The sequence below is a fragment of the Monodelphis domestica genome, chromosome X (genome assembly GCF_027887165.1).
Source record: "Monodelphis domestica isolate mMonDom1 chromosome X, mMonDom1.pri, whole genome shotgun sequence".
Taxonomy (NCBI): Eukaryota; Metazoa; Chordata; class Mammalia; order Didelphimorphia; family Didelphidae; genus Monodelphis; species Monodelphis domestica.
The window spans coordinates 53,440,078-53,455,038 of NC_077235.1; the positions used below are offsets into that span (position 1 = coordinate 53,440,078).

At 49.2% G+C, this 14,961-nt stretch overlaps 1 protein-coding gene across 3 annotated transcripts in view; it reads left to right on the plus strand.

Moving 5' to 3' along the window:
* Positions 1–208: 208 nt before the first annotated feature.
* Positions 209–14,961, plus strand: part of ZDHHC9 (zinc finger DHHC-type palmitoyltransferase 9) — a 47,166-nt gene continuing 32,413 nt past the window's right edge. The window contains exons 1-2 of one of the 3 annotated variants that reach the window (XM_056809580.1): positions 209–388; positions 10,946–11,257. In XM_056809580.1, coding sequence (XP_056665558.1) covers positions 11,091–11,257 — 167 coding nt within the window. In that variant the 5' untranslated portion in view covers positions 209–388; positions 10,946–11,090. Of the gene's footprint in view, positions 389–8,877; positions 9,130–10,945; positions 11,258–14,961 lie in introns of those variants that run through there. The other 2 variants (XM_056809581.1, XM_056809579.1) reach the window with 2 other exon arrangements.

A 14,961-nucleotide genomic window follows, 5' to 3' on the forward strand; every position in this document is an offset into this window, starting at 1 on the left:
TTAGAGCTAAGGAAAGGGTTGCCATGAGAGACAAATGCTGTAATTTTATCCAGTACATGATGTTCAAGCTGCTTTGCCCCAGTCCCAAGCAAACTGACATGAGGTGCTAGCTGGTGGCTTAATTTATTTATCTATTCACTTGGCCTTCTACAGCTCTAGTTGCCATTTGGGGCAGGGCCTTGGGAAAGTGATTACTAGTGCTGCTCCCTGTGCTTTCGCCCCAACTCCATTATCCCAGGAAGCAGGGCACGAGTATTTGCCAGAAGGCTGAAGAGGTAGACTGAGCCATTTATAACCAAAGAAAGACAGCAGTGACACTGGCAAGGTGAGAAAGGACATTCTGAGAACTTAAGCAAACAGCCCTGGAATGGTCACAGTGATTGAATAAGTAAGTATTTACTCTTTGGCCAAGTGAAGAGGGTGGTGCAGCTTGGTGAAGCCCATGATGTGTTTACACTGGGCAAGGCCAGTGTGCCCGCCCTCCGTGGTTCACTCTCCCAATTTAGGAACAGCTTCCTGGAGGATGGAACTGCCTGACGCTCTGTGCGCTGTGAAGGATGGAAGGGAGGCAGGGGTTCCCTGGTTCTGGGAAAGCTTGCAAAGAATAGAAAAGAGTTACTGAATGGCTCTCCAGGTAGAGAGTGGAAGGGTCCAAGCAGCCTTTGGGGATGGTGGAGGCTTGGAAATGAGCTTGGAGCATCAGAGGAGCTGCAAGGAACTTTAGAGAGCCTCTAGTGCCCGGAGATTCTTTGGGATCTTTAAAACCCTTGCCTTTTAGCTTAGCATCGACACAGGGCTAAACGCTTGTGTTTCCAAAATCGATGGTGGGGGCCAGAGACCCAAGCTAAGACAGTAGTTCATCTGAAAAAGATCTGGAGGCTCTTGTGGATGTCAAGCTCAAAATGAGGCAGCAGTGAGTTGTGGAAGAGGAAGAAAGCCAGTGTGATCTTGGGTTGCCTTCATTAGAAACACGGTTTTGGTTTCCAGAAACAAGGAGGCGACACTACATATGGTCTCTCGGCTTAGACCTCATCTCTGGTTAGGTCTTAGGATCAAGGTTTAGGAAGACTACCGAAGGGTGGCTGTGATAGTGAAGGCTCTTCAATACGTGAGGAATAGTTCATGGATCTGGGGATTCTAGCTTGCAAAAAGAAGCCTCAGACTGGCCATGATGTCTGGGTTCAAGTGTTTGGAGTACTGTCACGTGAAAGAGACATCAGTTGTTTTCTGTTTGGCCCCACAGAGTAGAACCAGGAGCTATGGATGGAAGCTGCTAAAGGCCAAGGACTTGAAGAAATTAGTTGTCTCAGGAGCTAGTGGGTTCTCTGTCCCTAGAGGCTTTCAGTCAGTGGTTGAATGACCTTGATGGGGTAGGGCATAGTGGGGATCCTTTCGCTGCATGGAGGAGTCAGATGGTTGCTGAGATCCCTTCTGATTCTCAAGTTCTGTCATACTCTGTGAGGCCTTCCTTCCACTGGCTAAGTTCTGCTGACTGACCTATCCCTTCCCCCCCGCCCCCCGGCCCCTAAACAGGCCATTTTTGCCTGGTGGACTGGCTCATCACGTCCCTTCTTAACCTTCATCCCCACTGAGGCCAGTTCTGTCCCTCTCCAACTCTGTCTGCCCAGGAACCTTGTTCTAGTCCCACCAAATCCGCCTGCGCTTCTCACCTCCTCACGCCAATGGAACCTGGACTTCTCTAAGGACCCCAAACCCCTCAAGGCCTCAGGGCTGTCTGTTCTTTCCCAGGCCAAGAGGAAGGAGGCCATTTCTCTCAGCCACTTCTAGCCCTTGCCTTCGGAATATGATCCACCCTGAATTTGCCAGTTAAGAAACCTTTCTTTGGTTTGAACTGAATTGTTGAGAGAGCAGCTCCAGAGGCAGCATCTCAGAGGGTGAGAGAAGCACACTGATTACAGATGCCTGTTGGAACTCCCTCCAGCTCCCCCTGACAGCATCTATGAACCTCAGTTCCTGTTCCCCTTCTTAAGCCTCTTCAGAACCCCAATAGACTCAGCGCCTCAGCTGCCCCAGCATGCACGGCCAAGCATTTCCTTTTAATAAATAATCTTGTTTAACCCCCACTTTCCAAAACGAATGCCTATTGATTATCTGAGAGGTGGAGAAAGAGAGACAGAGAGAGGGAGACAGACAGACAAAAGAGAAAAACAAGAGAGAGAAGAGAGAGGCAAAGACAAAGACTGAGAAGAAGAGAGAGAGTAATGCTAATCCATTATTCCTTTGCAGCATTTTACAGATTGGGAAAGTTTCGTTTTTTAAAAATAGATTTTATTTCTATCTTTTGTTTGAACATTTCGTTCCTTCCTGCTCCTAGAGAAACAACTCTGATAACTATTTTTTTAAAAAGAAAAATAGGAAGAAGAGGGAAAAATTCCACCAAATTCTTCAACATGCTGAAAAAATGTGAGATTATGGGCAATGTTCCATACTCCTGGACCTTCCACCTCTGAAAGGGAGTGAGAGGAGGGGCCGTCCAGCTTTTCAGGGTTATTCTTTGCTCTGACTGTGTTTGTCCCTTCTGAGCTGGCAGTGTTTGTTTTTGATGGGCACGGTGTTTGTTCTTATGCTTTCCTTTGTTGTTGTCATGAGGTTTATTTTGTCTTGCCTTTGCTTGGTTCATTTTTCCCAAAGGGTTTTCACATCGCATCAAGAGCTCTGTGGAGAATCTTCTGGTTCAACCATCTTCTTTCACCAATTGGGATGTCTGTACCCTAAAAGGACATGCCTCAGTGGTAAAATTATCCTTAACACTGAGGATCCCACAGTAAGTAACTTGCGGGAGTAGGACTCAAAATGAACTCCGACCCCCATACCATGGCTTACTCTTATTGCCAACCAGGTAACTTGAAGGTTGGGTCAGCTGCATGGGGGACAGTCTGGGGAAGGCCTCTTGCTGCACACGTGAATGGGAGCTCTAAGGGAGGGGGCCTCCCTTTGGGGTCTGTCCCTTTGCCCCCTAGAAGACTATCTATCAGCTGATCCCTAGGAATAGTGAGGAACTTAAGAAAGTCTTTGAATGATTCCAGAAGAGAGAAGATGGAGAGGAGCTGATGGACAAGTTCCATCCTAAGTGGAGAGACAGTGAAGTGCAGGGGAAAGAGGACAGGCAGAGAAACTGGGCCCAAATTCCCTCTCTGTCCCTTGGATTCCTTGGATGTTGCCAGTGACCAGAATGTAGCAGACATCTTTTTTTGTTTAAACCCTTACTTTCTGTCAGAGAAACCACTCTTAAGACAATAGGGCAAAGGCTAGGTGAAGAAGGTCAAGCGACTTGCCCAGGGTCACACAACTAGACCGTGTCTAAGGCCAGACTTGGACCCAGGCCTGGCCTCCTGACTCTAGGCCTAGTGCTCTGTCCACTGTGCTGCCTAGTTGTCCATGGCCTCTTTTAGTTAAAAAAAAAAAAAAGATACATTTCATTTTGGCCTCATGCTAGGATTTCTGGGACTAAACACTCTTGTTCCTTTCCTCCTCCCTAACCCTTGACATCAAGCTTTTTATTGTGTATCCTTTGGTGTTAGTCAGTATTACATTGTTTCTAAGAAGAGGGGAGGAAAAGAGGAAACCACTTTAGTGCACAACATGGGATACAAGGGAGTACATTGTATCAGTGATTGGTCACTCTCTGGGTCTGGTAGTATCCCATGACTCTCCACGGCTTCCAGAATGCCAGCCAAGGAGCCCCTGACAAAATTGGTGCCATGACGTTAGAGTCACACCTCCTTTTGGAAATAGGCTAGATCTTCCCCAACTTGTTCCCCCACCTTAGTCACCAGACTCTGGGCTCTTTCCAAAACTCAAATCAACTCCCTGAGGATGAATATTTCTGGAGATGAAGGGGATGAAGCCGTGCCAAAGGCTCTGAAATATATGTGTGTGCGCACACATATAATATCGAAATAATTTTATGATTGTGTCAGAGGATGTGATTATGAAGAGGGAAGTGCTGCTCCATGCTTGCCAATTTCAATTTTATGTCATTTGAGTTGAGTACTGGGCACAAATACTGAATGATGGCAATGTAATAAGCCTTACCGCCCGTGCAGCTGCATACAGAATTTCTGAAGGAAACATGGCCCAGAGATGGGTAGGTCCAGTAGGGAGCAGAGCCTCTGGCACCCATGGCCCTCATATAAAATAGACCTCTTAGTCAGTGGCACATAGGAAGTGTGTTTGCAAATGGGGGACTTTTTTCTTGAAGACTAGGAGATTTATGTCCAGTAGTGGATATCAACTTTGCTTCAATTCAAATTAGGCCAATTGTAGGGCAGCTAAGTGGCTCAGTGGATAGAGTGCCAGGCACAAAGATGGGAAGTCCTGGGTTCAAATCTGGTCTCAGACCAATTACATAGCTCCATCAATAGGGTATTAGTGCTTTTGTTTTCGTATAGTCCTACCAACAGTGATTATTCCAGTCCCTTTGACAATTTGATTTCCATGAAGTCAAACTTCAGAGTTGGCTTATTTTGCATTTCTTTCATTGTTAGTGATTTGAGACATTTTTAATACAGTTGCTGATAGCATGCCTTTCTTCCTTTGAAAACTTTTCAGATTTGTTTAATCTCTTCTCTATTGGGGAATGATTCTTGGCCTTACATATTGGTGTGTCTTCACTATATCTTTTGGATGTCCTACTGTTTAAGCTATTTCATGCACAATTTTTTTTCACTTCATAATTTCTCCTGTTATTCTAGCTGTACTGATTTTGTTCAGGCAAAAGCTTTTTCATTTTCTGGACTTGAAACTCTCTGCTTTGCCTTTTATGCTCACCTTTGCCTCAGTTAAGAATTCTCTCAGCCAGAGTTGTAAAAATATCTCTTTCAGGTCTCTAATTGTTGAATGATGTGACCTTTGATTCAGCATCATATATTGCTCCAAATTTCATTTCTGTTAGACTCTTTTTTTCCAGTTTAATAATAATAATAATAATGAAAACTAGTATTTTTATAGTGCCTCTGTGCTGGGAACCACATGTACTAAATACTTTACAAATGTGATTTCACTCCATCCTTACAATGACCCTGTTATGTAGGTGCTCTTCTGCTCCCCATTATAGTTAGTTGCCCAAACTGAGGCAAATGTAAGGTGACTTGCTCAGAGTCATACTTAGTGTCAGAGGCCACATTTGAGCTGCATGTTGTCCTGACTCTAGGCCCATTGCCCTATGCCCAGTACCACCCAGTTACCCAGAAAACCCACTCTTTAGCTAGATAGTCCTTCCACTAGTAATTGTGTGTTCTTGATTTTATAGTTTAATTGCTTCTCTGGTCTTCCTTGTAGATGATTCCTTTTATGCATCTTCTCAAGTAGAAGTTATTCTTTGGGCCATGCTGTAACAGTCACCACCATGTCTGTTGCCATCATCTTTTGGGGTCACCTGCAATTCTGATTCTTCTGTGAGGAGGGTATTTGATGAGTGCCAGCATGGCACCATGGGAGAACTATTTGGGTTCAGGGCCACTGCCTTTTGAACTGGAAAGCAGCTTGGGGATTTTGGAAAGCATTGCCTAGTTTCCCAAAGGAGATTCTGCCTGATCTCCTCCTATTCCACATTGGCAATTCTTTTTTAAAAAATTTAATTGATTAATTTAGAGCATTTTTCCAGGATTACAAAAATCATGTTCTTTCCCTCCCCTCCCCTGAACCCCCTCCCATATCCGACATACAATTCCACTGGATTTTACATGTGTCATTGATCAAGACCTATTTCCATATTATTAATATGTGCACTGGGGTGATCGTTTAGAGTCTATATCCCCAATCCTATCCCCATCGACCCATATGATCAAGCAGTTGTTTTTCTTCTGTATTTCTACTCCCACAGTTCTTTCTCTGGATGTGGCTGGTGTTCTTTTTCATAAGTCCCTCAGAATTGTCCTGGATTGTCTCTACTAGCATTGTTGCCAGTAGAGAAGTCCATTACATTCGATTGCACCACAGTGTATCAGTCTCTGTGTACCATGTTCTCCTGGTTCTGCTCCTTTCACTCTGCATCAATTCCTGGAGGTTGTTCCAGTCCCCATGGAATTCCTCCACTTTATTATTCCTTTGAGCACAATAGTATTCCATCACCAAAAGATACCACAATTTGTTCAGCTGTTCCCCAATTGATGGGAATCCCCTCATGTTCCAATTTCTTTGCCACCACAAAGAGCACAGCTATGACTATTCTTGTACATGTCTTTTTCCTTATGATCTCCTTGGGGCACAAACCCAGCAGTGCTATGGCTGGATCAAAGGGCAGACAGTCTTTGAGCGCCCTTTGGGCATAGTTCCAAATTGCCCTCCAGAATGGTTGGATCAATTCACAACTCCACCAGCGATGCATTAATGTCCCAACTTTGCCACATCCCCTCCACATGTTGGCAATTCTTGAAAGACATAACTATAATACATAATACTGTTAAGTGAAAAGAAAGTCACAGAGCACCTAGTATGGGGGGTCTCAGGGGGAAGCTACTGAGGGCAGGGGGATTGGGGAAGGTTTCTAGACATTCCAAATGTTGGGAAGGGCCTGGGGTAAAGGAAGTAAAGGAAGCTGGCCCTTTACCTGAGGCTTCTGGGTGGAATTGCTTTGGAGAATATTGAGGTGGGGCCTGACAGAATATGTTCTTCCCTCAAGCCTTTTTTTACACCCTTACCTTCTGGCTTAGAATTGATACTGAGTATTAGTTCCAAGGCAAAAGAGTGGTAAGGGCTAGGCAGTGGGGGTCAAGGGACTACTTATAATCAGAAGGATTTCATGAGCCATCCTTCAGTCATCTGGCATTTATTAACCAACTACTGTATGCCAGGCTCTGAATCAAGTTCTGAAGATAACAAAGAGGCACAAAACAGTCCCTGCTCTCAAGGATGGGGGAAACAATCTGCAAACAACTATGTCTAAAGAGGGTCTAGACAGGAGAAATGGGGGTCATCTCAGGGGGAAGAAGACTGGGAAAGGCTTCTGGCAGAAGGTGAGACATTGACTGAGACTTGAAGGAAGCCTGGGAGTCCAGGAAGCAGGGAGGAGGATTGAGAGCTTTCCAGGCTTGGGTGACAGCCCAGGAAACACTGTTTCACAAATGTGGAGCTTCTCCTTCTGTAAAACAGGTCTGACTATCCTCTCAGGAAGATAGAAGGACCTTGTAAGTTCTTATCTTTTCAAAATTCCTGAAGGAGAGCTCTCATGAAGGAACCAGATAGAATTCTCCTTCTGTGGCTCCTTGTCATCCCAGCTGGGAGGAAAATACCCTAAAGGAGAAATGGAAAGTGTGGTACAGTGGTAAGAGCCTTGGACTTAGGGTCAGGGAGATTTGGATTCAAATAATGGTCCTGCCACTTGCCACTGGTTTGACTGACCTTAGACAAGGCACTTCTCTTTTTGCCTCAGTTTCCTCCAAAGTAAAACTGGAGAATTGGACTAGATGGTTTCAAAGTTCCCTTTAAGCACTACCATGTTGTGTTTCCGTGAAATAAACCTTGAACTTGTAGATAGTTCCCAAACCAGCATTGTAAACTTCATCAACAACCATTTATGACATGCCCAGATCTGTCCCCACCCCCTTGATGGGGCTCATAGTTTAACAGAGGGAGAAAATAGAGGTTCCTGTGGTGTACAAGATTCCGGATCGTGTGACCTGGGGCACAGTGCATTTATTCCAATCCATGGGAGTCTTTTCCCATCCTCCTCAGTGTTGGTAGCCCAGATATCCTAAATCTCTTCATAGGCTGGGGGACTGCAGAGCCTGCTTTCAGATTGTCCCATTCTTTTCCTTTGGTGGATTTATCTTGGCGTTCAGGGCTCTTTCTCTACAAGTAGCAGGAGGTATGGTGTTTTTCTGGCTGACTTGTATTTTTCTTACCTGCCCCTAAGGAGCTTCTACCCTCCAAAGAACTTAGCCTTGGCACTGGTGATCATGTACATGCCCTTTTCTCCAGTGTCTTCCCTTTTCTGAAACCTTTCTTCTTGGGGGGGGGGGGCTGGGGAAGGGAAGCAGCAGAGCATAGGATCAGTTTCTCCTCCTCAAAGAGGACCTGACAGGTCATCTCATCCAATCTAGTCACAGCGTCATAGTAGAACAGGGAAGGACTTTGGAGGTCTAGTCCAATCTCTTTATGTAAAGAAGAGGAAAATGGGCAAGTGACTTGGTCAAGGTCACACTGGTAGTTATTGGCAGACCTGGGATGGGATTAGAGTCCTCTGCCTCTAAGTGTATTGCTCTTCCCACTCTCTCCATTTAAAAAACTTTTTTTTATTTAATTAATTACTCCCTCCATTTTTCAGACGAAGAAATTGGGGGGTGGGGAGCGACTTGGCCAGTGTCACACCACTAGTAGATCGCGGCTGGGACCTCTAATTTTAAAGCCAGTGCCATTTCCTGCAACATTATAGTACTGCTTCTCCAGGTTGAGAGAGCTTAGCTGGAGAAAGGACTCGAGATGCTTTCGCTGGGTTTGGGAAAGTGAAATTCCTGGGGATCATTTTCAAAACAAGGAGGAGGCCTAGGACGAGGGAGTGGGGAGGAGTAGGAGGCCTGATTGGGGGGGGCGTTCAGTGCTCCATTCACTGCTTACTAAGGTGTCTCCGCAGCGTTTGTGGCCCTAGTCACACCCTGCCCGTCGCCAGCTGCCCCCCCTCCCCAGCGCGTGGGTTCGGTGACAAAGTGGCACTTCACGCCCATTGGCACTAGGACCCGAAGGGCAAACTGGCACCGGGAGGGGGAAGGGGGCGGGGGGAGTGAGGAGGGAGGAGGAGGCGCCGTCGAGTGGCGTGCCTATTAACTAATAGGAATCCGGGGCAGGGGGGCGGGGGCGTAGGCGCCCGGAGGGGGCTGGCCAATGGCAGGCGGGCAGCCGCTGGAGCCGCCGGCTGACGTGCGGAGCTTTCCATTCCTCCAGCGGTGGACTGCTGCCGCAGCTGGCCGTGGCTCCCGACGGCAAAGGTCCATCCCCCCCCTCCCCCCCGGCCCCCTCCCGGAGGAGGAGGAGGCGGAGGCGGAGGCGGCGGCAGCCTGGGGCTCGGGGCGGGGCGGAGGAGCCACCACCTATCCCCCTGCCTGCTGCCGAGCCCGTTTGCTCCCTCCCGGAGGAGAACGCCACCTTTCCCACCGCAGTCCCGGTCGCCAGGTAAGCCAGGGGTCGCATTGACTGCCTCCTGCGGTGCTGCAGCATCCCGCTCCCTCCCGTCCCCCTCCCTCGGGCGGGCCGGCCAGCCGACTTGGGTACAGCCTGTCCCGGATGCTCGGCAGCGGCTCCTCTGGAGCCCGGGATCGGACCAGACCCGGTGGGGGGCTGTGGCAGTGGCCGTGGCCGTGGCGGCGGCACGTGGCGGGGCGTCTCGGGGTGCGCGGCTGTCTGTGCGTGTGTATATATGTGTGTGTGTGCGTGCGTGTATGTGTATGTATATCTGCGTGTCCGCGCGCCTCCAGGTTGGCAGGGCGGGGGGGTGGTGGGGTGGTGGTGGGGAGGCAGGGGGCCCGGGGAGGGTTGCGCGCGCTCAGTGATGTGCGCGCGCGCAGTTCGGGGGGGCGTCCCCTCCGCGCCTCGCCTCGCACTCGAGGGGGCGCTCGGGCGGGCGGGGGTGCGGGTGCGGACGGGCAGGCAGGCGGCCGCCGCCGTTCGCGGCTATTTCTTCTAAGGGCTTCGCAGCATTGTTCTGCTCGACGCCACTGGGCAGACGTTTGCTTCTGCTTGGAGTCCCCGGCCCCAGGGCCGCCGCCCAGAGGGGCACAGGACCACGTAGGGTCCCCATCCCCACTCTCCTGGCTTCGCCCCTTTCGACTGTAGTCCGAGCATGAGCTCCTGTTGGAGCGGGGCCAGCCCCGCGGCGGCGGCCTCCGATGGGTTGTTTCTCCTCAGCAGCTCTCCCTCCCTTCTCCTCTTCCCAGCATGTGGCGGGGGTGGCGGCCGCCGTGATGCTCCGTACCCCGAGGAGCGGGCTGGGCGGCCGGGGAGGGGGTGGGAGCGGGAGGCTGGGGGAGATTGGGAGCGGGAACGCGCTTAGGCCCCAGGGAATCATGATGGGCCACTCCCGACTGTCCCACATAGCACCTTGCCCATTTCGTAGCAGCGGCAGCAGCAGCAGCAGTTGCTGCTGCTGCCATCTTTGCTCCTTCCTACCTCCAAGCCCTCCCCCACCCTCTCCCTTCCCACCTTAGTGAGTCAGTGCCCTCTGCCTAGATAGAGGTCCTTCTTCTTCGGGAATGTGCTTTCATTGAGAGCCCAGAAATGCTGCACGCACTAGCGAGACGCTCTTAGTTTGCAGGAGCCAGAGGGAGCTCGGGCTGGCTGGCGGGCGGGCGGGCGGGCGATGTTTGGTTATGGCAAATCTGGCTTGTGCAAATACATTGTGTATGCACCCCGCGCCTTGCCTTGCCGAGCAGCGCCCTGGCCAGGAATTCCTCTCCATGCCAGAGGGTGACTTATCCCCTCAAGTGAGTCATGTTTGGGTAGTAAATGGGAAAAAGGTGAAAGAGCAGGGACTTGGGCCCCTGAAGGACAAACTCTAGTATTGGGGTGGGCAGGCATTGTGGGGATGCTTCTCAAACAGCGTGGAGCAGTGCACCTGGGCGTGCGTCAGGGAAGCACACTTTGCAGCCCATTGGGCCAAGGCATTGAACCTAGGCTTCAGTTGGGGGCCGGCACTGGGGGCCCCAGGTAGAGGAATAACAGCTCAAAGTGCTTTCACCTGGATTCTCATTTGAGCCTAGGAACAACCCTGTGGGGTAGGGAGCAGAAGTTCACACCGAGTCCGGGTGGAGGCCTCTTGGCTGCCTGGCCCGGGCTCTTTCTCCCAATTCCCTGCTGGAAGGCCCTTTTCCCCCAAGGGCCCCAAAGGGTCCTGCTATCTTTTAGCAGATCCAGATTAGGGACAGACCGCTCTGCCTGTGGGCAAAGGCCATCGCCATTGTCTCACCTTTATGTTTTTCTCATTTGTTCTCAGGGTTGAGAGCCAGATTTTTGATGATGTCTGGCTGGACAGAAGCAGTAGTCACCAGTGCCACCAGGACTGTGGTTCTGAGCCTGGACTTGACCCAAATGACATTCCTCCTGTGACTGAAGGCAGGCTTAGGAGGTGTATTGCAGCCATGTCTGTGATGGTGGTGAGGAAGAAGGTGACTCGAAAATGGGAGAAGCTCCCAGGCCGAAACACTTTCTGCTGCGATGGACGTGTCATGATGGCCCGGCAAAAGGGTATCTTCTACTTGACCCTCTTCCTCATCCTGGGAACCTGCACACTCTTCTTTGCTTTTGAGTGAGTTCCTCTCAAGGCAGACTTGCCTCATTCTAACCCTGGGGCAGGGGAAGGAAGCACTTCTTTCTGGGGGCTTCATGGAGAGACCTTGGACGGCTCCCTTGTTCTTTGGCCTTTGGAGTGGATCTCTGGGCCATGGCAGAGTGAGGGGAGGGGGAGGAGATCCTTGTTTTTCATTGCCTTTTTTGAAAGCCAACCAACCAAACAACCCACTGACGCCAGCTCCTGTAGCACTAATGTCCTTTAATTTGGCCCACTTTGTTTCCTTGTCCTTTGGTCCCTTTTCCAGTTGTCTCCTGGCCTTGTTTGGTACTTCTCCCCGTACCCCAAGTTCTAAATCTTCCCCCTCCAGCCTTTCTGCCCCTCCCCTCTCTACAAAAGACAACTAACCCTCCCTGCCCCTATCCTGTGCCCCATTCCTTTAGGGCTCAGCTTGTCCTCAAGTTAAAAAAGCTGGCTGGTGCAAACCAAAATGGAATAAGACGTTAATGGGTGACAGCAGGTTAATGTGTTATCTGGGGCATTCCGCAATGGAATGGAATAAGCATTTAGTAAGCACCAGGCATTGTGCTAAGCATTTACAGATATGGGCAGCTCCCTTTGATCCTTTTAACTACCCTGCTTGTTACTTGCATTTTTGCAGGGAAAAAACCCTAAAGAGCAGGAGCCGAGCATAATGGTGGTGTTTGGGGCCCTGTGGCCCCCAGGTGAGGGGGGTCGTTTTGGGCGGGGCACCTGCCTATTCCATCTACATCTGTGCCTTGTTCAGGATGGTAGTGAATGGGCTATGTCTGGGGCACCTGCCTTGCTCTTGAGATGACTGCTGGGGCATTTTTATGGGTCCTCAGGAACCACTGGCTGTTGGCATGACCCCCTACGCCCAAGATGGGAGCCATCGATGGCCAGAGAGGTGTTTTGGGCTCATCTCCACAAATAGTTCCAACTGGTGCTGTTCTCTTAGGCTCGTTCTAAGGCTCGGGGTCGCCCCCAGAGCATTTGCATGGGTACCCTTGTGGCTAAACCTCAATCCAGAGTCTGAGGATTGTTTTTGTGAGTGACTAATCGTGAGCCTGAGGAACAGCGGGACCCATTTCTAACTGAATTGGGAGGGCGAAGTCTTTGAGCCCTTTGTTAAAGGCTCCTGTGCTCTTGTACTAGCCGTGTAAAGTAGCCTCTCAAGTAACAAGCTCTGGCTGAGTTTGGTGACTGCGTGCAGACATGTACACTCTCTTCCCTCAAAGTCCCATGTTATAGCTGAGCTGAATTACCGGCTCTCTTGTGTGTGTGTGTGTGTGTGCATGTGTGCATGTGTACATGTCTGTGTGTGCATGCATGTGCACATGCGTATTTCCTGTATTAAATTTTATGGTTAGAGCCATCATGGAGGCTCCTTTCAGCCCCTGAATAAGCTGGTAGACCTGGACCTAACAAGCCTCTGGTCTGGCCCGTGGGTAAAGGTCTCAGTTTCAAAGACTTCATCCTGTGCTGCCGAGCACCTCCCTACTTTGGTTCCCAAAGGCCTTTGGGCAGGGCTGCCTATGGGGCTAAAGCATATAATTAGCCAAGTTATTCTTTGACTGTGGCAGGTTGAATATAGGTCCCTAGTCCACTGAAATGCCCCCCCCCCCTTATCTCTTGTGATTAGGGCCCAGGTAGGAAGATTAGCTCATGGGTAAACCCTCCTGAGTTCCAGCTGGCTGTGTCAATATTTTGTTTTGGAGAGGAGGCTGGTACCTGAGGGGGAAGGAAGTAAACACAACAGCTGAGAAGGAGAATGGGGAAGTTAGGGCTCTAGTAGGCAGAAACCCCAGGCTAGAGGCCTCACTCAGCCTTATGTGTCAGTTCTGAGGAGGGCGGGGAGAGAAGTGATGTCTGTGCTTCCTTGATCATAGGTGTCTTGGGCCTGGTTTATGGCAGGTTAGCTTGTACGGCGGTTGATCTTAAGAGCTCCCACATTTCACAACTCTTTCTTCCTCATAGTCCTGTGAGGAGAGAGAACAACTATCTATATCTTTTCCCATTTTATTATGTATTGGAAAACTGAATCTAGGAAATGAAATATCATCTGAGTTCAAATCTTTACTGTTACTAGCTGTGTGACATTGGACCTCGGGCAATGTAGCCCTCTAAGCCTCAGTTTCCTGCCCTGTCAAATTAGGGGATAAGTGATCTCAGATCCCTTCTAGATTATTTCCTGACTCGTCTCTTGTCAGGGTGGCAAGAGACAGAATCAGAACTTAAAACCTGAGACTTGTGACTCAGCCCCCATTGCATAGCACCCCTTGATCCCTGAGCTCTTGTTTTTTTCTGTGATGTTGCCCATGTAGCCATACCTCCCTGCTTCAGATTCTGGTGGCAGTGGGGTTGAGAGGGAGCAGATTATATTGCTTCCTTAATATTGGAGAATCCTTGAGCTGGACGTGACGTTGTGACAGCCTGGTTTGGGGCCTTCTGGCAGGTGAACATGTCTAAACTATCTCCAAATTATCTAAGAACAGGGACTCTACATTCTATTTGCTTTTCCATATTTAACTAAGCTCTTTGGAATCCAAGTTTAACAATAGGCTTCTGCCTTTTGTGGCTATTTGAGGGAAATGACTGGAGCGGTAATGTTCCAGCTGTATGTCAGTCCAGGTGGATTAGACAAGCCCTCAGGGATGCTTGGCTTTACCCTTTTCTGCCATGATCATGGCACTTTGAAAAGTGGCTGTCTTCAGTTTGAATTGTTCCGAGAACAGATTCTGAAATTTCTGGTGGCCAGCCTGAATATGTGCCCTCTGTTCTCTCTGCCTCCAGAATCTTGGGGATGTGTGGAAGAGAATCTACAGATGGTCCTTTTTAAATTCAAAGGAGGAAAGCTTGGGGCTGTTTAAAAGAAGGGATTTCCACATCTCTTTTTAGGATGAGCTGTTTGCAAAACCTGTGGATCTGTGTGTACAGTTCCAGCTTTGAACACACAAGAACCTTTCTTGTTTGTTTCTACCCAGACTCGATTTGGTGTTAGTGGGTTGTAAAGAACACACCGCCACCAGCCCAGATCACTGAATCTTTGAGTTGGAAGGGACTTCTCTAGCTTAATCCATATTTGTTCAAGAATCTCCCCGTATGGTGTCTTTCATAGTAATTAAGCCTTCACTGAAAGACCCCAAGAAGAGGGCGTCTGGAGGCAGCCCTGCCATTTTTCAATAACACTTCATTGGCAGGGAGTCTTTTTTTCCATGGACCCAAAATCTACTTCTTTGCACCTTCTTCTAGGAATAACACTCTTGGTTCTGTGCTTTGGGCCAAACAGAACCAGGATAACCAAGAGGCTTCTGGAGATGATGACTTGTTGTCTGTGAAGCCATCCAGTTACCGAATATCACACTTAGGGACTCAACCTAATAGGATTTGGAACTGGCCTTAAAGATTGTCTGTTCCAGCTCCCTTCTCTCATCAAGGAAGAAATGGGCCCAGACCCTAATGAGTCTAACAGTCAGTAAACAAACTGAGATTTGAACTGAGGTCTTCTAACTCTAAATTAAATGTTCTTCCTACCGCATAACACTCTTCTCTTAGAGGATCAAAAATATTAGAGCTGGGAGGGTCTTAGAGGCCAGCTAGCCTAACCCCCTCGTTTTACTGAGGACTGGAGAGGGTAAGTAACTTGGTCAAGATTACACTGCTGGCATAATTGAGAATTGAACCCAGGTCTCCTGATGCCA